Genomic DNA, 24,829 nt, shown 5'->3' with positions numbered 1-24,829 from the left:
GATTGGAGAGCAAATGAAGAGCAACACTGACTTACCTTTGTCAGGCAACCAGATGTTACATGGTTGTACATTCATAGCACCCAAAGCAGAACGCCAAGAAATTCTGCACGTGAGGTCCCAAGCAAAGCTCCACTCCTTTCTGAGGCCCAGAGCGAATCACGTCACCCTCCTGCTTGAGCCACTGATTATTTGGTGCTAACAAATCCCGAGTGGAGCAGCGATGGTTTTCCCAGGCCAGACCCAGGCTACCTTTTCAAGCCTTTCCTCTACCTGACATGCGTCATGTGCTTGAGCCAATCTAAACTGTTTTACTTACCCCTAAAAAGCGCCTTCTGTGTTGTTTTCTCATGTTTCACGTGTCCAGTCACTTGCTGAGGAACGGAGAGACCAAGGGCAGCTCATGAAGGCTGCACCTCAGCTAAGCTTTGAACAGTAGTGTGATGTAGGGCAGGAAGAGGTGGGGATCAGTGCACGAGGACTCTCATCTGCCGGAAGCAGCAGCTTGAGGAGACTTGGGAAGAAAGGGCGGGCTGCAACGCGGGTCACGTGGTGGTGGCCAATGAGCCTGGAAAGCCAGGCTGGGGCTAAGTGAGGAAGAGCCTCCAGTGGTCGTCTCTGTGTATGAGCCACGTGGCAGCAGCACACAAACTCACTCCTTGCCCTGAACCTAAAAGGGTCAAAGTCCAGTGATGATAGAGGGATGAAAAACTTAATATGCTACCACAGGAAAGAAAGAGATGAATTAATACTCAAAGGCGAGGCAATGTGGAAATTAAAATACGTAACCTGTATCTTTTTATAAATTTATTTATTTTTGGCTGCGCTGTGTCTTCGTTGCTGTGTGCAGGCTTTCTCTAGTTGCAGAGAGCGGGGGGCTACTCTTCATTGCAGTGCGTGGACTTCTCATTGCGGTGGCTTCTTGTGGAGCACGGGCTGTAGGCATGCGGCCTCAGTAGTTGTGGCTCACGGGCTCTAGAGCGCAGGATCAGTAGTTATAGCGCACGGGCTTAGTTGTCCATGGCACGTGGGATCTTCCCGGACCAGGGCTGGAACCCGTGTCCCCTGCACTGGCAGGCGGATTCTTTACTACTGCACCACCAGGGAAGTTCCCCGTAACCTGTATCTTGATTTAATTTTTGATCACCCACATACCCCTTGCAGCCACCTCAAACTGCAGTGGTTACCGTGACACCTCTGAAGGTGCATTTGCCAGCCCTGATTTCCCAGACTTGACTTACTGGGTGTGACACATACAGGGGCAGAAAAGTTACAAGAAAAAAAAGACTTAATAGATATTTTGTACATACTGTGGTCTGTTCCTCCTATCTGAGCAGGCAGTATTTTCTTAGGTGATAATAATTTTAATAAAGCAATTACATATACATACATAGAGCAGTTTGTAAGTATAAGAAAATCAATAACTATGAATCTCTAATATATATAAAATATAATTTAGGTTTTCATTAACATGGAGAAATTAAGAAATGGATGATCAGGAATTAAAGCTCATCTGAATTATTTCTACTACTATAATCATGAATATTGTATTTATTTTAATTACTTTAGAAAACATAGCCCATGTGTTCTCGTTATAATTATATTAAAGCAATTTGTGAATCAAAGAACAGACCACAATAATCAGAAATTGTATAAACTATTTTTTTTTTTTTTAGAAATTGTATAAACTATTAATGAAAGGGTTCAGCTTTAAATGAGACACATTTCTCCTGAGTGCTGAAAGAAATGTTACCTAATGGCTACATATGTTGTTAATAAATTAGGAAAAGGCTGAAAAAGTAATATACAAGTCCTCATGTCCCTAAGGTCAGAGTGATTAATAAATGACCACACTTTATATTAGTTTTCACTTCAAAGAACTAAATTCATCAAAATACAACATACTAAATGAGTGTAAACCATCCTTTTTCATCTTAAATATTAGATGAAAAAACAATATTTTTATTTGTTTAAGACAAGTACTTTCCAGAGTGGATGCATTTATTTTTCAGATGCAAATATATCACCTTACAACACATATACAATAGGTATAATTTCTGAAAATCATGTCTGCCAGAGAGATCTGCAATCTCCTTGATTCATATGCCTTAATCCTTCAATGCAGAACCTCAGCATTTCACACTTTAATCAGAAAAGGGCTCTGGAAAGAAGAACCTGTATCAGCTCAGAAAAGGAGAGAATTCCTTCTACTTTCTGAGTTGATGGAGATCAAACAAGATGACTTCTCTCATTTTACATCAAACATAAAATCTAAAGTAATAATCCTAACAAAGAATAGGTCAGTTCTAATTTTTACTTTTCTATCCATAACTACAGTGTGACAGAACACAAAATTAATGGCCCCAATGTAAACCAATTTTACACATGCCAAATATCCCATCTAATTTTTTATCTGAAATAAACAATAAAAAAGGTAATATGGTGATCTGAAATTAAAGGTTGCAAGTCTTAAGTACCCAGTTTTCTAAGATCAATTAGAAAAAGAAAAAATAACAATCAAGTATTCTAAGCATTTTGTATACCCGTAAAACATAAGGTCTTTCTAAAAATTAAGAGTATTCCAATCAAACACACATAAACTACCAACTAATGAAAAGCATTAGAAATCCTTAAAAAACCTGAACACTTTAAGCAAGTATATGTAAATTTCTTATAAAAGTGAAAAATATGGAAAACAAAAATAATTTTTGACCCTATCATGTTAACTCTTAGTGTACAGGATGAGATTTACAGTAACAGTCAGTTAAAATGAACACTGAGATTGCTTTACGTAAGTAAACGGTGATCCTCAAATGACATTAAATAGTTGCTTTGACTTTTTGGGGTTTGGATTTGTAATAAATATGTAATAAATATCTGTAGTACTTTGAACATGTTCAGTGCTATCTTTCTCCATTTGAAAGTCTTTCTCCAGAGTCATAATGTCTTAGAGGCGTGCCAGAGGGTGGGGAGTTGGGACTTTGCAGCAAGTCCACTAACAAAGCAATCTTATTATCTATGTGCTCCTGGAGTTTATATATTCGCTGATCAATGTAGTCCATAAGTTTCTTTTCCATCAGTTCCATATTTTTAGAAAGAATCTTTTCCAAGTAGGAACAAATGGATTGCTCTTCCATTCTAAAAGTAAATTAAAAAAATAATAATGTAACAATTTTCCCTAATATTATAACAAAAACAACCAAACTGTAGTACGATAAAGCAGCCAACACACATTGCTGAAATTTGTCTCCACAACTATACTGTCTCCATACAGCACACTTCCAGGTTCTAAAATACACACTCAACAGGTGACCGCAATCCTGAATGCCCAAAGCATTCTATTTCTTCAATTCTTCAAATATTTAAGCATACAATTGAAATGAGAATATAAAAATGAAGATGATGGAATTTCTACCCTCAAAGAATGGCTCTTTAGAAAGGGTCCTTTTGATTTTGAGCTCCAAATCTAAAGTAATCTTGCAAGATTTTTTTAAGGTTTTCCAAGTACTTCCCCAAGCAACTGTACAATTTAAATAGTTTTTTTCTTTTTTAATCCACACAACTTTATTAAATTACTGGAAGCTTCTATGAACAACTGTGTACAGGCTTTTGTGTGGACAGATGTTTTCATTTCTCTGGGATGAATGCCCAGGAGCACAACTTTACGTTTAGTTATTAGAAACTGCTAAAATATTTTTTAGAGTGGCTGTACCATTTTAAAACCTCACAGGATTTAAAATGAGATCCAGTTTCTCCACATCCTCATCAGTACTTGCTGTTGTTACCACTTTTAAACTTTTTATTTTAGCCATTTAAATAACTGTATAGTGGTATATTGTCGTTTTAATATGCGTTTCCTTAATAGCCCTGAGGTCGGTCACACATCTTTTCATTTGCTTATTTGCTTTTTGTACATCCTCTCTGATAAAATGTCTATGTCTTCTGCCCATGTTCTAATTGGATTTTTTTAATGTTGAGTTTTGACAGTTCTTTCTATATTTTAGATATGTCATTTGTTGGATACGTAATTTGCCAATATTTTTCCCCACTTTGTAATTTGTATTTTATTCCTCTTAACAGAGTTGTTCACAGGGCAAAAGTATTACATTTTCATGGCATCCAATATATCAAATTTTCTATTACCTTGCTTTTGGTGTCATATCTAAGAAGTCTTGTCTTAGGTCCCCAAAGTTTGTCCCCTATGTATTATTAGAAAAGTTTTATAGCTTTATGTTTTACATTTAAGTCTATGATCCATTTTGAGCTAATTTTTATATAAGGTATGAGGTTTGGGTCATGGTTCACTTTTTGCCCTTCGGATATCCAATTGCTCCATCACCGTGGGTTAAAAAGACTATTCTTCCTTTATTGAATTGCTGTTGCACCTTTGTCAAAAATCAGTTGAGCATATTTTTGTGGGTCTATTTCTGAGCCCTCCATTATGTTCCATTGACCTACGTGTCTGTCCCTCTGCCATCACTACATCATCTTGAATACTCTAACTACATAAGACTCGACACTGGGAAGAGTGAGTCCTCCCACTTCATTCTTCTTTTTCAAAGTTGTTTTAGCTATTCTACCTCTTTTGTTTTTCATATAATTTTGAAAATGATCCTGCTTATGTCTGCCAAATATTGTGGTGGGATTTTAATATGCATAATATTAAGCCTGCATATCAATAGGGAGAATTGACAACTTTACTATGTTAGAAATTGAATTGGTAATTTAACAGTTTCCAGGAAAGAAATAACCAGGCCCAGCTGCTTTCCTTAGAGACTTCTACCAAACACCTTAAGAAGAGATAACACCGATTTTACACAATCTCTTCTAAGATGTAGAACTCATCTTATGAGGCCAGTATCACCCTCGTGAAAACCGGACAAAGACAGGACAAGAAAAATACAGACCAGTATCTCTAATGAATTAGATGCAAGAATACTCAACAAAATATTAGCAGATCAGATCCAGCATTGTGTAAAAAAGAATTACAGCCCACAACCAAGTGGGATTTATTCTAGGTATACAAGGCAGGTTCAGTTTTTGAAATTAATGTAATTCACCATATGAACAGACTACAGAAGAAAATTCATGATCATATGAATGGCCATAGGAAAAGTATTTGACAAAATCCTATACCCATCTATGATGAAAGAAACTCGCAGGTAACTAGGAACCAAGGAACACTAAGCCCCACAGTCCCTGAGCAATCTGACTTCTTTCCACCTTTTACAGTCTTTGTATGTTTGCTGGATTATGTCCAGGGATTTTATTGGTAAAGTGGGGGATCTGAGGAAATGGGGACATTCCATCTCAGCTGGACCCAGAAGCAGTTTTTAAATATTTAGGGTTTTTTTCTTTGGGTTTTATTATTTGTTTGTTTTGTTTTGTCATATCATAGGTTAACACTGATGTAGACTATCAACTATTAAAGACTACTGTTATCCTTCCTTGTCCTGCCCAAGTAAGAACCACTTTTTTTTCAATAACTTATTAAACTCCTCAAATTTCAATGCTATTAGAGACATTAAAATTTCAACCAATACAACTACCTCATTTTACATGGGAAAAATGTCTAAACCAAAAGATTTAAACACTAAGGCAAAATAATTAAGCTAGAACTATGATTAGAGTCCTGAATTCCAATCTAGTGCAAAATTTGGACACATTACATCTATATAAAGGTTGAGGAACATACTAAACACTTAGCTACCCCTCAATCAAAGCAGGACTGGAAAAAATTGGAATTATGAGATCAGGGGATAAGGGCCTGTACACTAGAAATAATTCAGAGCTGAAAAATGTTTGGGTGACTCCGAAATTAGCCTAGGTCACACACGATCTACAGAGGAAATGTTACAATGGCTCACTTCATACAATCAGGCAAAAAATGTACATATCATGGTCACCACAGCTCCTCTCCATTCATGCAGACAACTCTCTACTCTGACCCTATCTGCTGCTTGTACCCCTTCCATCAGATGCCTGAGAAGTGCTCGGCGCCTCCAGTTTTACCCACTTCTTTCAAAGCAATCCACCCTCCCCTACTGAGTCTTTCTTTCCTATAGTGTGTTAATGGTGAAATGTGAAAGCTCCTACAATCCTCTCTGGAAACATTTTTAGGCAGTAGTTATTGAAACAAACCTGCTTTCCTCCACCTGCCTCCCCCCTCCTGCCCCCAATCGAAACCACACTCGTCTTAGACACTCACGTAACACCAACAATGCCTTCGCCGGGCTTGGTGATGCTTTCCTGCCACTTGGTGTTGGGTCCCACACGGAGATGGTTCACTTGACCACACAGATTCTGCAGAACAGGCAGCAACTCAGAGTTAGGTATATGTGAGCTGTCACTTGCTTTCTTTGGTAGCAAAGAAGATACTGCATTCTTAAGATCATTCTCAGGAAGAGAATGGTTTTGTGGCACAATTTTACACTCTTGGAGGCTTGTCACATTTCCTCCACCAGCTGGCTGCGTACTTTTATCAATGTAAGCTTTTAAGTCTTCAGCCACGTTTCCAGATGTCAATCCAGTCCTGGAAGGGAAAGGTGTGGGGGATGACTTGTCGAAGGCCCCTGAAGCGGATGATGATTGCAGTCCGATCATGTGCTTGAATCCAGTGCTTCCCAAAACTGACTGAAGCTGCTGTCCGATGGGAATACAATTCTAAGCAAGGTAAATAAGAAAATGTTATTATTAACATGAATGATAATGACAGGTAACCTCTGGAGTAACTCAGAGTCAGGCAACCTGCCTACTTTCATTTGATCCCCAGAACTTTCACATGGAGTAGGCTATAGCTACTACCCCAATATCAAGTTAGGAAACCAAGACTAAAGTTAACTTGGCCAAGGTAACACAACTAGTCAGTGGCAGAAGCAGGACTGGAACCCAGGCCACCGAACTCCAGAGTCAGGACTTCTAATCATTTCACTAGTTTTGCTAAGGAAAATATTCAAATAAATACAAACATACTTAGTAAAATTGCATGGGCATATTTTAATGTTTCCACTACAAAGCCCTCCTTAATATATGGTAAAAATGTACTATTCTCAGCTGAGTCACAGTAATTGATAACTTTCATAGAATTAAAAATCATCTGCCCACTGTCACATATGGAAAGCCAACCTAAGGATATGCAACTTATTTTCACTGGAAGACAGACCAGATAGTTACATATTTAAAGTATGATGTTATATGAGTACTTCTGTGACATTTTCAATGACTAAAACAACCTACCTTTTGGCTAAGTCTGCCTTAATAATTGGAGGGTAAATGATTATGTTTTGTGGCCTCAACGCAACCGGCTATGCTATATTATTTCCTGAGAAGACTCAGGCTCACCTTTGAGAGCAGGTTACACTGTCTCCTACACAGGGCCATGTTCTTGCTATGCTCTTCAATTTTTCCACAAGAGAAAAGCAAAACTACCTCTAGCCTATCTAAATGTTAAGTTATACACCTCCATCCTAAATTCTAAACACAGAACTCTACTAGGGATTCTTATAGGGGATATCATCTCATACTTAATGTTGCTCAGTATCTAGTGAGAGAGACTGAGAAAATTACACAAGATTAGGTGAAGACCCTCAGTCCGTATATTTTCTGGATATTCTAAAAAATGATTCTTGGATTAAGCCAGCCCCAAACTCATTCATTCAACAAATATTCACCACAAATCTACTCTGTGTTAGGTACTGTCTCAGTCACTGGTAATAAGCCAGTGATCAAAACAAATGAAAATTGCTGATCTGTGGACACTACAATCTAGGGAGCAGGGAGAGACAAACAACAAAGAAAAAAAGAAAGAAAGACAATACATCCTGTGAATAGAGATGGTGATAAATACTTTAGGGAAAATATAGCAGGATAGGGGAATGACAGGAGCAGGGATGTTGGTAGGGTGGGAACAACAAAGGCCCCACGGAACTTCTACTGAACTGCCTGTTGGAGAAACTCTCTTTATAAAGAAATCTTACCTTCTTCTATTGAATGCAAGTTTTGAAAAAATCTTAAATTATTCCTGAAAACAAGGATTACATATAATTATATTTACAAAATTTAAAAATTAGACAACTCTCCTTAGGTGAAAAGGAGCTTTACTCAGTCATAAAGGAAAAACTCAATTATTTTTGGTAGTGGCAAAATTCTGGTACTGCAAAAAAACTTTATGATAGAAAATTGAAAATTCTACAAAACAGCAATCACATAAATAGTGGAATCAATGTCAAAATCGTACGTGAAAATTAATTTGGCAGAAATTATAATTAAAAAATCCAAATGCAATTAAGACATATGCTATATGAGTTTTTCTATTTTGATATACAGTAATATTTTATTATAATAAATTCACTGATTATAAAAATTAGTCGTATTTTTCTCAGATAAAAGCTCTTACGGTGATTATTTCTCACTTTGAATTAAATGTTAAGAAATTCACAGGTTAATCTATATGGCAGTGCAGTAAATGACCCAACCTTAGTTGCTGATGACTATTCTTCTGCTCCTTTTGTTTGACTTTATTCAATTCTTAATTTTCTTGAGCTGTCGTATGTTGTCTTGCAAGGCACCTCAAACCCTTTTAAAAGTAGGCAGAAGAATATGTATAAAATAATTCATACATACTTACTGTTTAGGGTCCGTGTCATATTTTATGTGAAAAAAAAATTACAAAGCAGCCTAAAAAAACATGAAACCATTTATGTAGAATTGTGTCCACATACTTGTACATGTGTATACTTAATTTCATATATGTACACATATACCCCCGGATTTTTGAAAAACTGTTTATCTCTGAACATCTTGTAGGATTTCTCAAGACACTGTCTTTAACTTCTTTAATTATAAAGAATTTGAACAAGTATCACCTTGAAAATGCAAGAAAAAAGATCTTTTTACTTTTTTCAGATGAAAATGGTAAACAATGAAAACCTTGAATAACTGAATATATTTTCTTTGAGAAAGTCGGGCACAGCTTTCCCTCAGATAACATTAAATGACAACTATGCCAGGCACTTTGACTCAGAATTCCTACTCAATTATTCTAAATTGCTAAAGTAAAAACAAATGAAAGTCAGCACATGTGAACTTCAAATACAAGGAAAGAAGAAATCACTTTAAGAAACTTCCCAGGAAACAAGGAACCACAAGGCAAAGGTGAAGCAGGGAGTCTAGAAAGCTGCTCCCCAGGTCCTTTCTTTCCTCATCAGGACAGGCCCTGCCCCAATTAACATATGAAGGTTCCAAACAGTGTGGGTTTACACCCCTTCCATAGAAGGAGAGGTTCTGGTCATGAAACATCCCTACTTTATACTCAACAGATAGTTACAGAGCTTATATGACACTTTCCAGGAAGACATTCCATGGATTCCTTGTTTGTGGACAAAAGCAATCCTAGAGAACCAGGTATATCCTGTGAGAATCATTCATAAATATAGCCTCCCCACGAGAAAGAAGACTTTTATTAGCATGTTTAAAAGACGATTTAACAGGATCACCTTCTTTCTTCCCCAGGGGGTTTCCCAAAATGTCCCCATAGATAATGATTTAGCACGTGTGTTGGGGGGTTACAACACACGTGCTGTTGGTTGGAGGACTTGTGTTTCTATATGATAGAAAATGCGACAAGGACACACACCAAGCTTGGGAATAGGATGAGAGTTGGGAGAGCCCTCTTACAATATACCTTATGTACTTGTGAATGGACGGAAATTCATAGCAAAGAAAATGTATTATTTTGGGAATGAAACAGAAAAACCCTAAAAACATGGGCAAAAACCCCCACAAACTACTATTCATGTCATTTCTTTTCCAAAATCAAGGTTTTAAAACATAAAAATCAGTCCATGAACTGATTTTACTTAATTCATTAACCCTCTCTAACGTTTCCAAAATTTTCCACACACAAAAAATTTCTTCTGTTTTTAAATGTTTAATCTCTATGTCCACTGGATCCTTCCCCTCAAACATCTGTTCTTAAAATATGCTATGCATAAGACTCATCTGGCATTGCCTGTATAAGTAGGTGAGTCCTGGATCACAACCAGTGTTTCACTGGTGAGGGCCAGGATTCTGCACTTTATAAACATTCCAAGGGATTCTGATACCGGCAGGTTCCTAATCTCCATCATTCTTGAAACAACCCACTTTACCCTGGCTACCTCCACATTCTAAGTACCCATTTACCATTTAATCCTTCAAAATCTGGTTTCCATCTCATCACTATTCAAACTGACCCCCTGAAGATCTCCAAGGAGTATTTAGTTGATAATCCAAAGGGCATATATATTATGTAAAATTTACTCGGAGCCATAAACTAGACAGACAGGTCGTCTTTGCACAAAGCTTATATCTTAATGAGATACACAGAACAACACATAAACAGAAACAGGCAAGAAAGCGCTGATGAAAATACATGACACAGATGTGGAGGAAAAGGCTAATATTTTAATCAGGGTGGTGAGGGAAGGTGTCATTTAAGATGGAACGTTTAACATGAGGTTGAAATAACAAGAAAAAGGCAGACTTGCTAAGGCCAGAAAGAGAGGATTCTGGCCAAAGAGAACGGTTAAGAGGGCAAAGGTCCTGAGGTGGGAGCACGTCTGGATGTTTGTGGAATACCCACATCAGAATGTCTAGAGCAAGGCATGTAAGGAGATGCAGCAGGAGATGAGGCTGAGGAGGTAACGAGGGCCCAGATCTCAGAGGAGAGCGTAAGGAACCTGGATTAGTTCTGAGTGTCAAGGGAAGCAGTCAGGGGGCTTGACACAGGGGACGTGGAGTCCGATGAGGCCATGCTGGCTGCACTGTGGAGAGGGAGCGTGGTGCAGGAGGACCAGCTAGGAGCCTCCTGAGGTATGGAGGTGAGATGCTAGTGCCAGAGCAAGGAGAGTACGGACGCTGTTCATTTCACAGCTCTCCTTTCCATGCTTTCCAAGACCATCAGCAACGCTCCTGCTCTCCTGAGTCTGCCTGTCGATCCAACGATCCTCGTCCTAAATTAATATTGGCAAATCTCACAAAAGTTATGCAAGCTTTTAAACTCATATTATTGGTTTTAACTTTCATCCTATGATCTTACCAGTATTATCGTTTAGATTGTAAACACGAAGAAATTTATCCTCAAAAAGAGGAAGCGATGCCAAATAACAGAACAAAGAGCTTTGAATTCAGGTCTCCTGACATCAGATCTCTTGCGACTCTTAAGCACTGCCGTGACCTGCTCTTCTGGTTCCCTTTTCCTCTCCCCGTATTCTTAGCAAACGCACCTACTCTCCCAGGGTCTTCCTTCCTGGCTCCGGTCTCTCCCCTCACCCCCTTCCCCATCATCTACTAGGCATGCTCCTCCCAAACCTCCCTCCACTCCACCAGCCCCACCTGTGTTTCCATAGCCTCACATCATCACCCCAGGGCATGTGTTATTCACATCTAAAACTCAACACTCCCAAATTACACTCCTTTCCCCCAAGTCGCTTCCCTCCTTGGGTTCCATGTATATTATGGTAACACCATTTTCAAAACTTCAGTTTCACGTTTGATTCTGTTTTTCTCCCACAGAACCCATCTTAAGTTAGTTGTCAAGTCCCAATGGCCCCACTGCTGTAGCCTCTCACAATCCAGCATCAGGTTACTCCTTCCAAGTTTAGACTCTCATTAACTGTCCTCTGGATGATGGAAATAACAGAGCTGCTTTCTTTCTTGTAGCCTCACTTTCTGTTGACGCATCTTTGCTACTGACTCATCTTACACATAATAGCGGATTAAATTTATTACAACAGAGCTAAAAAACACCCACAAACTCTGTAACATCATTCAAAATCCTCTAAGGTCCAGCCCCAGTCTACCTGAAACTTCCTGTCACTTCTTCACTCCAGAGAAATGAACTTGTATTCATTTCCTAGCTACATCCTATTCCTCTAGCACTGAAGATTTAATCCATACTGTTCTCTACCTCTTAAATTGCATCCCTCCAAGTTTACTTGCCTAATCCCACCCTACCTCTTTAAAGGCCTAGACAAAACGCTACTTCCTTTAATAAGCCTCTCTTAGCATTTCTCATCATTCCCCACTTAGATACCCTGACTCTCCTAATAAGACTACAAATAAAGATCCTTAAAGACAGGCTGATCTTTGAATCTTCGAAAGTTAACCAAAACAGTGTCTTATACTTCAAGAAGGAGCTTAATAAATGCTTGCTGAATGAATGAGCGAGAATTCATAGAAAACTGTGAAGTCTGTACCAAAAACATTTTTTTTGCAAGATGCTATTTTTACCTAAGTCAGTAAAGGTAACAGTCAAATCAATAATAAAATTTGAGGGACTTCCCTAGTGGTGCAGTGGTTAAGAATCCGCCTGCTGATGCCAGGGACACAGGTTCAAGCCCTGGTCTGGGAAGATCCCACATGCCACAGAGCAACTAAGCCCGTGTGCCAGAACTACTGAGCCTATACTCTACAGCCCACAAACCACAACTATTGAGCCCGCATTCCACAACTACTGAAGCCCCCACGCCTAGAGCCCGCACTCTACAACAAGAGAGGCCACCACAATGAGAGGCTGAGCACCGCAATAAAGAGTGGCTCGTGCTTGCTGCAACTAGAGAAAGCCCACGCACAGCAACGAAGACCCAACGCAGCCAAAATTAATTAATTAAATAACTTATTTAAAAAAATACAAAATTTAAAAACTAAAAAAAAAAAAAAAGAATTCTGAACCAAAATAAATTGTTAAAAAAATAATAAAAGTTGAAAGGAAAAAATTTATGTCACCACAAGTCTTTGTAAGAATCCATTATTTAAAGAATTTTAATGGTATTTGGAAAGAAATCCATTTCTACTCACCTGCTGTTGGAATCTAACCATATTCATCAGTTGCTGAGCTCCAGGTGATAACTTTGACCCCAAGGACTCTATGATGGTTTGGACCCTCTCCAGGTCTATCCTTGATCCTAGAGCAGGACAGCCTGCTGAAGAATTTGCCAAAACTGGCCTCATGTGTACCACAACTTTACTGATGAACACACACTGCTTTTCACCAAAGGAGAGCAACTAATATAAAACAAAAGTTCAGGAAAATTAATAATGATAATAAAAACAATCATTATTTAACGTCACTTCTTGTTAATACTGCAGTAAGACTGAAGCATTCAAGAATCTGAAAATTAACTTCAAGTACATTTTTAAGTTTTCTCTAGTCATAGTCAGAAAAAGGCTAAAAAGTACTACATGAATTTAAAAAGTCTTACTGCAACTAAAAAATTAAGTGTAAATAATGTTTTACTTAATAATTTAAGGAATTAAGGATAAACTATACCAATCTGAAACCTTAACATACTGAAACTTGCTATAATATTATTTAATACAAAATAAGACTCTCTAGAAACCCATGCAAAGTATTTGCTGAAATACTAAACATAAGTCAGTATTTTAGAACTTAAAATGAATTCTAAAGGAATTCTAAGAGAATGTCCAGATGACTTAAGAGAGCGCAATGGTTTACATATAGAAAAGATGAGTTCACGATGATTTTCTAACTTGTGAAAAGAGTAAATAAAGGTCAAGCTTTGACCCTAGCTCATCTGGCTTCTATCCCAGTAGCTTTTCCAATGCTTTATGCTTCTTCACGTTGTCCATGCTTCTAGACCAAAAGACATTTCATGTGTGGTGTAGGACAACAAAGCAGCAAAGTGGAAAGTAAACAGCATTTAGAATCAGAGAGACCTGTGCTCAGTGATGGCTCTGCCTGGGTGACCATGGGCAAATGCCAAACTTGAGTCAGGAGTAAAATGAGTTCACATGGTTGTTATGAGGATTATGTGTTAAAATTTCCAGTATATATCATTGAGTAAGTGCTCAAACATATGCATCAGTAACTATTACTTTTAACTTACATATACTATTGGCCCAGAAGAAGCTTTCATACAAACCCAAGGATTTCCCTAAATGAAACACTCTTTCACTCCCTGGCACTTCCACAGCACAGTTTCAAATACCATTCACCTTCAGAGACACAACAAACCCATATATCACACAAAGACACAGGTGAACACAGACCCATGATCTAAAAACTCAGTGTGGCACCAAAGATGTGACTGTCATCAACAAATAAGTAAATGCCTCATGAAATGTAAACACCCACATTCCAACCTCCATATTATCCCTGTTCTGCTTTTTAACCCCCAAGCCCTTCTCACTAGCGAATGTAGTACCTATTTTACACACTGAGTCAACCTATTATCTGTCTTGCCCACTATAATATTAGAATTGGAATGAGGGCTCCATTCCAATTTATTTCATAACTGCCAATTCCTAAATGCCAAGTACAGTATCTGGCATCAATAGGCACTCCAGTATTTGTTGGATGAACGCATCACCTTATTTAAATGACTTCAGAAGCTATTAGTATATACACGTAAAACAACATCTTGGGATAATCAGTTCTGTGCTCTTCTGTAAGTAATAATCAGCATAGAATTTTAGAGATAAAAATAATCCAAGATTTATTTTCCTTAGTCTCCTAATATTACCCATGAAGTAGGTCCAAACAGGTGAAGAAACTTGCCCAAGGTTATTCTGCTAGTCAGCAAAAGAGCTCACTTAATAGTCAGGGCTTATGATTTCCAGCTCCGTACCCTTTCCCTAGATCTGATGACATCAGGAAAGTTCACCTTAACAATATTTTTCATGCTGAAGACAGCAGTCCAAATCCCTTTAACTTTGTGGTGCTCTTGTCTGAAACTTCTCTAACTATATTCTATCTTTCTCCATATGTTGGGACCAAAACTGCTTGTGCTTTTTTTTTGGCACCTAAGTTTTATATAAAGATAAAAAAATTTTTTAAACTTATGTATTATTGTAAATAAACTATACCTCGATTTAAAAAACTTTTTTTCATCACAGTTTTTCAAGGCTTAAAAGTACAATACCACTGTATTATCAATCGTACATGTAATGACATTGCTGTAAATAATATATGTTCAAATTCTGAAAGAGGTAGACAATTATTTAGAAAAGAATTTCTTTTTACATGTTTACTAAGTATTTCTGAACTAAAACCAGGGACCAAGTTGGACTAACTACATTACCAAACCTACAGAAAATAAGTATATATAGTAGAAAAACAACTGTAGTTTTCAAATTAGTTAAAATTTAGGAATGACTTACCTTTATTTTACAAGCATGTGTGGAAGACTCCAATTTTAGATATTTTTTGTACAAAATAATCTTTTCATGTTCACTAAAAATAAAAAAGATTTAATTTATAAAAAAAATTACATATTATCACTTTTAACAGTTACATTTAAAATTAAAAGTTTCCAGGACAATATTTAAATCCTTGGATTCAGTTTTCCTGGTGAGGCATAAACAGCTGGGACTTCCTACTGAAGTGCACTGGCTACAAAGACAACATCTGCCACTTACTAGCTGTATAAGAAAATGAAATTAGATATCAAATGTATACTTACGTAGCACAGAGCACACTGTAAAGCTCAATAACGTACCCATTATGTCCAACATGCACGGTATATAAAACACTTCATATTTTGATTCATATTAAGGAGAGATTAGGTCAGAATCTTTGTAAGAAATCAGAAAAAAAAATCAAGAAGTATAAAAATGGGTTAAATAAGTATACTGGTATGGCACAGTGTGGGGCTCACGCACTATGTGTAAAGAGTTTCCTACAGGAAAATGTTCAAAGTTCCAGACTGATAGACAACTTAATTTTTGGAAAACAGATCGCTGTGAGTTAAAGAAAACAGACAAGAAACACTTACCAGAACTTCATCTGATCATAGTCTTCCACTAACTAGCTATGATCTTTTACCAACTACTCTCTCTTCCACTAGCTCTCAATTTCCACGTTTATAAAAACAACTAGGCTGATCTAGACTGTCTTTAAGATCCCTAAAGGTCTAAACTTCTATGTCTGCTGGTATGTTTTTATCTTCTCTCCCCTAGTATCTGGCACCAAGGTCAGAGAATCAATAAATATCACAAAAGCTCAAGAAAATAAAACACTACTTCAGAAGAACACTTCCACACGCATACGTCACAAACCTGTTATCCAGAACATTACAAACATTCTTGCCCCTACTGGTTCCACAGTACTCCTCTCCTGAGTATACTTCCATATTTCTTGCTGAACTTAAAATGCCAATAGAAACGATTTCTTCACCTCCAGGAGGGTCACATCTCAGGTAAAGGAAGCAGGGGTTTTCATCTTGGCTGTTCACGTTCCTTTTCAAAATCACCAGATCCTGGCTGAAAAGAAAAGGAAGAATATTATACAGTTCTCTGAACACTGTCATTAACCCACTTAATGGGCCACAGGGGTTGACATGTTATCCTACTCATTTACATTTGCATTTGGAGACCAAGCGCCTTGCAAAGCACTGACGAGATGCTCAATACAGAACTCCCAAGGAAATGATGCTTTAGAGGTGAGGGCTCTCCACTCTTTTCCCTTGACTTCTGTAATACATTCTAAGCGACTTGCTATAATTGCCTGTCCAGTTAATGAAATATATGTACTGGGCAGCTAGTGTAAATTAAAAAACAGTTCAGAAGTGGGGGTGGGGCGGGGTGCAGAATGGAATAAAGGACCAAAGTGTGCCATTTTCAAAACTAAGCTGAGGAAGATTTTCGACATCTGGATTTTTTTTTAATGCCTATTTTGGTCGACAGGAGGTTTTTGTTTCGGGACAGAAAGGCGGTTCTGATCCCGACAGGGGGCCTCAGGAGCCGACGTGACGGACACAAGGGGGAAGGGGGTGAAACGCCGAGTCTTCAGGTCACCTGCTCCCCGTCCCCTGCGCCCGACGCTCAAGCCGGAGTCGCCTCCTCTTTCCCGCGGGCCCGCCCCCACCCTCCCGCCACCCGGGACCTGCCTCCTCGCCCTCGCCGCCCGCACAGACCCGTCACCGGCTCGGCTCCGGGTCCAGACCCTCTCCCCTCACGGCCCCCGCCTCCCCTCCAGGCTCCCCCAGGAGCGTGGCTGGCACCGAGCACAACCCCAGTCCCCGCCGGCCCGGCGCACCAGGTGGCAGGCGGCGCCAGCAGCTCCTCCCAGTCGGCGTCCCGGGCGCCGAGATCAGACCGGGTGAGATGGAGACTCTGGGCCAGGGCTCCGCACGCGACATCCCAGGAAGAGGCCAGCGGCGGGCGGCGGGTCAGCGGCGGGTGTACAGTCTCGGTCTCCATCTGGCCACCTACACGCCAGGCCAGCTCCGGAACCTCTCTTACAGCTCTTTAATTTCCGCCAGACTGAGGGACTGTAAAGGAAAAGAGCGACTTCCGCCTCGTCCGGCTGCAAACCCCAGAGCCGCAGCTTCTCGCCGGGGTGGGGAGAGACCAACTACCGTACACGCGCATGCGCACGACGGCCGGTTTGAGCAGATGGTGCAAAATCTGCGGGGGGGAGGCGGGAGAGCTGGAGTCCGGCGCATGCGCACTGACAGCCTAGTCCAGCTGCTGGGCTGTGCGCAGGCGCGATGCGGTGCGCGTGGGAACCCAGTGGTGGTTTGACGTTGGCCCCGGAGATGTCGTGTGGATGCTGGTGTCTGGATTGACCCGCAGGGTTGGTCCGGTGAGGAGAGTACGTCGTGAGGTAGGTGTGATGTGGCTCTCGAGATGTGAAGGACCTCGTCCCGCCCCTTGCTGTCTGTGTCGCGGACGCGCAGCCTTTCCGCGGACTGCGGTGGGGTGCGGGGGGCTGGGGACGCGGCGGCCGGGGACGCGGCGGCCGGGCGGTGGAGTCGGCTTTTCAGAAAGTCCTCAGCCCGCTCCGCACACGCGCGCTCTCCTCCGAGGGTGTCAGGTGGGTGCCGGTCGTTCGGCTTTAGCTGAGGAGGAGGTTGGGACGGTGTCGCCCTTGGTGTGGGGCCGGGGCGAGTGGCGTCTGAGGAAGGTCTGTGGCCCTGGGGCTTCGCCCTGTCAGGTGGCCTGGGCCGTCCTCGTGTCCCCCGGGCCGGGTGGCAGGTGGAGAAAGGCCTGGGCCCGAAGCGGGGTGGGGTCTGCTCTCCCGGCCCCGGGAAGAGCGAGCAGGACGGCGGCCTCGGGTCTGCGGTGGAGCAGAATGCGAGCTGGACCTGAAAGACCCTGATACTTTGGGTCCGGGGAAGTGGGAGCGGGTGGCTCTTTCCAGATGCCCCCGGGATAGGAAGGTAGATGGTCCCTCCCCACGACCACTATCTGTCCCCTTCCTGAAGAGGCCTGTGCAGATGAGTTTTCCACCTTTTGAAAGAAAAAAGGGAGTTAGAATATAGAAAAGTGGAATGTCAGAGTTCCAAAGGCCTTGAGTGTAAAGGGCCTAATTTGCAAAGGTGTTTTAATACTGCCGACGCATTCTCGGTTGTCTACATCAGTATTTTTGTCTTATAGTTCCTGCTTCCTATGTATTAACTTTAATTCACAGGACCAGCTTTGGACAGCCCAAAGAAAATAGGCTTTTCTTCAGAAACACCCGTGTCCACTTTAAGGAGCCAGGTCAGTACTATCACCTGGACTTTGACTTTCTTGAATAAGGCTGAAGGACCAAGTCAGGAAACTAGACTCCTATTGTTTCCCCTTTTTTTTTCGCACAGCCAGTAAATCACCAAATCTTGGTTTTCTTAGAGGAAACCTGTTCTATCTTTCTTCGTCTCTGCTGCTTCTGTTTTCAAGCACTAGCTTTCATTTGAACAGTTCCGGGAGCTTCTTTACTGTCATTAGCCTTCGTTCTCAGCCACTTCCACTCCATCCTCTGCACTGCCCTCTTCTCCTTCCGGTGCTTGCTGCTCCCACCTGCCTCCCTGCCCTCCCATCTCCCCCACCTGTGCGCAGGCTTTTCCCTCTGGAATGCCTGTTCTTTTGGAACAGGGAAAATCCTGTGCATCGTTCAAAATGAAGCAGATCTCCACTCTGCTATAGAATTAAACTCATTCCTCTGTACTACTCTTATACTTTTAATTTATGTCAAAGAAAAACCCAAACTGGACAGTAAAAGCAGATTTTATTCAGAACTATATAACAGGGGAAAAGACCTCAGTGTAGGACCAGGCTCAATTCTAAATACAGCATGGACAAGTGAGAATTTAAAGCCAAGGAGCAGGGTAGGGGGATCAGTGGAAAGAAAATTACTAATGAGAAACCTCAAGGGCCAAGATGATTGTGCCTGAACCTACCTAACAGAATTCTTGCTGGTGAGCGGCCAGGGTTATTAGACATCACCCAGGGGATGATGGAAGATGAGGAACCTGATTAGCTATCAAGGGTGGTCAGATATGGAGGATGGGGGATTTGGAATTAAAATAAGTTGACTAAATTGACTTAGCAGTGTTCTTGCTAAAACTAGATTTTACAAGGAAATGCCCAGATGAGCCTAGGAGAAGGTTCAGGAGCCTGAATAAAGTTCGGCCAGGCAAGAATCTTTGTCAGGTACTATGATTCTCTTATGGTTTCTGACTTTATCAGTTTACATATTTGTGTTCCCTACTATGTAGGCTTGCTGAGGTTAGTAATTATTTTATGCCTGGTAAAGGGGTTGAGTACAGGTTTGTTGTATGGAATTGATAGATTGGTGAGAGTTGGCTGGCAGCTTTATCACAAAATAAGAGATACAGAAAAAGGCAAAAAGAGTAAATTCAAGCTTATGCTTTTTTCTTCACAGCCAGGGTGGTGGTTGTTCAGAACTGACCTCACTCTTAATATGATAAACTGCTCTCATCATGAATTACAACTGATTTTTTGGCCCTATTTTTCCCCTTGAAATAAATCATAAAATATATGTTGGAAACTTACCACCAATATCACTAGGATGTACTATGCAATTCTTTCACTCACTCATTTTAAAGCTTGTTACAGCTTAATGTGTAGGAACTCAATATGCTCTTTAGAGGCATATTTCCAGTCTGTTTTCAGAATATGAACCAATGCATATTTGAAAGGTACATTTTAGAAAGAAGTGACTTGTGGTATTAATTTTCTTGGGCCCATTCATTTAGTAATATGACAGTTGAGGTGTTGACCAGCTTAATTTTAAGTAGAATGAGTTCTTACTGTATTTGCCCTGCCTTTTACCCAGGAGTATACTTCCCAGCAAGGTGGTTATAGGAACTTAACTTTCCTCCCAGCTGGTACCACTTGAGTTGTACCTCTTCTCCTCCCTTCCCGTTCTTTCTGGTCCCTGCAGGCCCTATGGTTGCCTGGAGTTCCTTCTTCTCACCCTGCCTCAATGCTGGACCTGCAATTAAGTTAGAAGCGGGAAAGAAAGAGTAACCTTCCTACCCCTTTTTCCCCAACTTCATTTATAGCTGCTCGCCACCGCCACGTCATTTATAACCTCTGTTCTGGTTAGTCCAACATTGCTGGACTGTATACCGTTTTCAACACAGCCTGGCTTCAGCCTTTCTGAAGACATGTAGAAATTATGGGGAAGCTCTTGATGTGTAGCTAAATCTGCCTACATCCATGATTATCACCTGTGTGACACCTTCTTATCCTAAAGCTGTTTTTGTAGTAAAGGGTTAACTTGTTAAGCGTGGGATGTTCAAAACTTGCCCACATTCCAAAGAAAGACCTGGTTCCTGACCAACTCCTGTCTTATCCTCTAAGCTGCTGGAATATCTGCTTAATAAAATTGTCTTTCTAACTATGGGCCTCAGCCCCACCAGCTAGGTTGTGCTAACAGCATGATGTGTGGTGAGGGCTATACTTTTTTTTTTTAATATAAATTTATTTACTTATTTTTGGCTGCTTTGGGTCTTTGTTGCTGGGAACGGGCTTTCTCTAGTTGCGGCAAGTGGGGGCTACTCTTCTTTGTGGCATGTGGGCTTCTCATTGCGGTGGCTTCTCTTGTTGCGAAGCACAGGCTCTAGGGCACATGGGCTTCAGTAGTTGTGGCACGTGGGCTCAGTAGTTGTGGCGCATGGGCTTAGTTGCTCTGCAGCATGTGGCAACTTCCCAGACCTAGGCTTGAAACTGTGTCCCCTGCATGGTCAGGTGGATTCTTAGCCACTGTGCCATCAGGGAAGCCCCCAGGGCTATACTCTTTTAGTTTGGCCTCTGGAGAAGGTAAAGACTAAGAAACTAATATCAGCACATTGGTGCTCCATGCCTACCTGATTGACCCCCAATAAAAACCTTGAACACCAAGACTCAGGTGAGCTTCCTTGGTTGGCAGTACTCTGCACATGCTGTCACACATCACTGCTGAATGCTTGCACCTGGTTTCTCTTGGACTCTGCTCCGTGTGCCTTTGCTTTGCTAATTTTAGTCTGTATCCTTTCCTGTTTAAGAATCTGTTATAAAGGCACAAACAGCAATGAGACGTGAAGAATTGCGCATTCTTCCATTAGTAACAGCAGTTAATTATAAGTGGGGAAAGTAGTAGAGTTTTATTAGGAGATGGTGTGTGCAGCTTTAAAAAAGAACCCTGCACTACGGTTACATGCTTTTCTTGCTTCGCTGTCTCTGCCCACTGTCACTACCCTAGAGTCTTAGTAAAGAGAAGAATTAAAATTGGGGAAAAGATTTCTTTAAAGATACAAATATAGGTATTGGGGGTAAGGTAGGTAGTAATCACATAACCATGTTTTACTGCTAACTGTACATGCCTTATAACAGATTCTTAAATACTCTGGGTTTCAGAACCTCTTTATACCCTTAAACTGTTGAAAACTGCAAAGAGCTTTTGTTTAAGTGGGTTTTATCTTCTACATTAAAAAAAATTAACAACCTTATTCTGCTTGGATCTACAGCAATGTACACTAATGTGAACGAATCCAGAAAGAGTGGCTTGAAAAGTAACCAGCATGAATAACATGGTATCATCTATGGAAAAATCCACTCCAGCTTCAGAATACCTGGCTTAAAAAGAGCTTTCATAATGGACCCATTTCATGGGATTGTTTTATCCTGCATTCTTGGGGGTCTTAGACTGCTTACCTAGAGTTTTAAGATCTATGTGAACTAACTCTTCTTTTGGTAAGTTAATAATGAAACAAAATAGTATCCAAGCTAAATCCAATTTAGTATCCAAGCTAAATTTGGATGTGTTTTATTATTATTATTTATTTTTTGTGTGTGGTACGCGGGCCTCTCACTGTTGTGGCCTCTCCCGTTGCGGAGCACAGGCTCCGGACGCGCAGGCTCAGCAGCCATGGCTCACGAGCCCAGCTGCTCCACGGCATGTGGGATCTTCCCAGACCGGGGCACGAACCCGTGTCCCCTGCATCGGCAGGTGGACTCTCAACCACTGCACCACCAGGGAAGCCCTGGATGTGTTTTATTATTTTTTGTTATGTTTTTGTGACACTTGTACATTGTGAAGAAGTAACTGAGCAAAAATTCTACATAGTATGTTCACAACTCATTTTGAATATTGTGTGTTTTTTATAAAAATTACCTGTCTTTATGTATAATTGTAGAATTTTGAGGTATGTTTATTAAAGTCCTTCCAGGGATATGTTGTACTATTAGATTGCAGGTTAAGGGGAAGCTATAGAATCCTTTTTACCAGTTTTACCTTTGAGAGTTGTGCTTTTATATACAACGTAATGTGAACAGCCAATGTAAATTTTTAAAATTTGTAGTTATATTTATCTCTGTGCTGTGCACATTTTATTTTTCTCACTTTCTCTCCTCAAATAAATTGTGAGATGTTTTTAACACCAGACGATGTCTTTATTGGTACACAAATATCAAGTGAACAATGAATGGTTAACTTTTGCAGTGTTAAAATACGAGGCTCATTTATTAGGCTTTCGAGGGGGTTGATTGTTTTAAACATCTTTATAATAATTTTAAACATATGACACCATGATGGAAGCAAGGAAACAGTGAGAATCTCTGTTGGAAATCTCTAGGAATTGCCTTCTTCTGAGAAAATTGTTTTGGAAGCTTAAGAAACCAAGGAATTGACATCTGTTTCATCTGTGAGCCAGAGGTTGGTAGCATTCAGATTCTTCTTAGCAGAACTGCTTCTTGTACCTTTGATCTTTCCTCAGACACTTTGGTGGTTCTTAGCGTTAGTGAGATTGATGATTTTTCTGGGTCTAAGTACCCACTTTCAGCATATTAGGTCATTTACTTTGCTTTCATCCTAACAACATCAGGAGCAAAGTGGTCTTTGAGAAATCAGAAAAACGCTAGATACTGTAAAATTAGTTCAAGATTTGGTAACGTTTGAGTATCTGGCTCACACTTTAGGCTGTCTTTGTTAGGTTTTTTTAAAGAAGCTAAGAAGGACAATAAGACTGGTGACATGATGATTCAACTGGAAATGACATTGATGGTGATTATAGAAAAGGAGCGAATAAGCTTATAATTTTTACTTTGGCATAAACTTTAGAGGAGGAGTTGTTGAAATGGGTATGAGCAATACCTCATTGGAGAGTAAAGTAAGGAAGTTCATTTTCACGGACCTATAAGTGGGTGGCAGCCAAGGAGACCAGCATTTACTAAGTGTCTGCTAGGCCACAAAGTAAACACGTATTAGTTGATCTTCTCAGCAACTACAAGTGAGATTTTGGAGAGGTTGTGAACAATGCCATGCTATCAGAGTCATTTTGAGGTTAAGGTAAAGCAGTTCAAGGTCTTTTTAATAGTAAAAATCTGTTTGTGACTAGAAAGGGGTTCCAGAAGGCTTAGCTCTAAGGATCAGTAAAGAAAAGAGAAGATGGACAAAAGTGGTGAGGGATGAGGTCTTATGGCTCTTGCTATGTTTAAATAAACCTGGGCTTTGGCAGTTAGACTGTTAGCAATTTCTGTTAGTGATTAAAGAACTTGAGTGCTGAGTTGGTAGAAAACAGTGTTAAAAGTAACCAGAGGAGAAAATCTGCTTCTGAAGATACTGGGGATGTCAGAAGGTGGAATCTCAGATTTTCTAAGTCCCCTTAAGAGGACTTCATTCATTATACAGATCGGAAGCTTAAACCCAGAGTTGTCACACATTGCTTTTTCTGCTCACTTGCTCTCAGATGAATACAGTTCCCCTTAAGGTCAACTAACATGTTTGGAACAGGCAGCTGGATCACAGTGAATTGAAAGCTCTCATGAGAAGAACAGAATGAACACCCCCAACATGGGAAGATTTAGCTAACGCTAAAATTGGAACTGGGTGCTGGGTACCTCCTACAGCCCATGTGGTAGTCTAGGTGAGGCAAGAGTCCCATGCAATGCCTGTGGCTGTGAGTGGCAGAACTGATAGAAGAGAACCAGCAAAGTAAGGTCAGTCAAGCAGTCTCACCCCAAGTTCAAAGCAGAGTGACTGCTCCAGCATGAAGGATTACTGACCAGCCTCCATTCTCTTCTGAGGATCAGAAGAAACAGGATGATGACAGCTAACACTGCCCATGTGACATGACCAATCTAATAGTGATTTAAATCAAGTTTAACAATAAATCCTAAACAGGAGTGACCTGTGTGCCTTCACGTTATGTGTTTATATGTGAGGGAAAATGGGTCACAGATGTCTCTTGAGGATGGGTCACTTGACTATATAAATTCTGGAGGAAAGGCAGCAACTCTGAGTTAGACATATGTGAGCCATCACTTGCCTTCTTTGATAAGGAGATACTGCATTCTCAAGATCATTCTCAAGAAGAGGATGGTTTTGTGGCACACCTTTACACTCTCAAGAGGTGCGAAGCATTTCCTCCACTGAAGTACAGCCAAGAGTAGCCCCCTTCCCTAGGGCAAAGTGGTCAGTCCTGGGGCTGAGGGAAGAAGGGAGTGTGTGAAGCAGGACATAGTTCACATACCCAAGTGGTCTGGGCCCCATTATTTGACCCAAAAACTCACCCACCTGGACTCTCAAATATTCTGTCTCTGGTACTAAATGCAATGTTACCATGTT

The 24,829-nt window shown here is 40.5% G+C and overlaps 1 protein-coding gene and 1 long non-coding RNA gene across 2 annotated transcripts; one reads left to right on the top strand and one right to left on the bottom strand.

Moving 5' to 3' along the window:
* Positions 1–1,340: 1,340 nt before the first annotated feature.
* On the bottom strand, positions 1,341–17,373 carry LOC137208667 (ATPase PAAT-like). Its single transcript, XM_067709140.1, has 6 exons — positions 17,033–17,373; positions 16,054–16,257; positions 15,157–15,229; positions 12,835–13,041; positions 6,206–6,660; positions 1,341–3,135 (listed from the first exon to the last, which is right to left on the bottom strand). Exons 1-6 carry the CDS (start codon positions 17,194–17,196, stop codon positions 2,901–2,903), a joined length of 1,338 nt encoding a protein of 445 aa, XP_067565241.1. The 5' UTR covers positions 17,197–17,373; the 3' UTR covers positions 1,341–2,900.
* A 70-nt stretch (positions 17,374–17,443) lies between these two features.
* Positions 17,444–22,646, top strand: LOC137208673 (uncharacterized). The gene is made up of 3 exons (XR_010935722.1): positions 17,444–17,602; positions 18,410–18,480; positions 21,732–22,646. It is a non-coding gene; the product is annotated as an uncharacterized lncRNA (long non-coding RNA).
* The last annotated feature ends 2,183 nt before the right edge of the window (positions 22,647–24,829 follow it).

Source organism: Pseudorca crassidens, chromosome 16 (assembly GCF_039906515.1).
Source record: "Pseudorca crassidens isolate mPseCra1 chromosome 16, mPseCra1.hap1, whole genome shotgun sequence".
In the NCBI taxonomy this organism is placed as follows: Eukaryota; Metazoa; Chordata; class Mammalia; order Artiodactyla; family Delphinidae; genus Pseudorca; species Pseudorca crassidens.
Note: the sequence above shows the minus strand (reverse complement) of the source record. Positions and strands in the feature narration are given on the sequence as shown.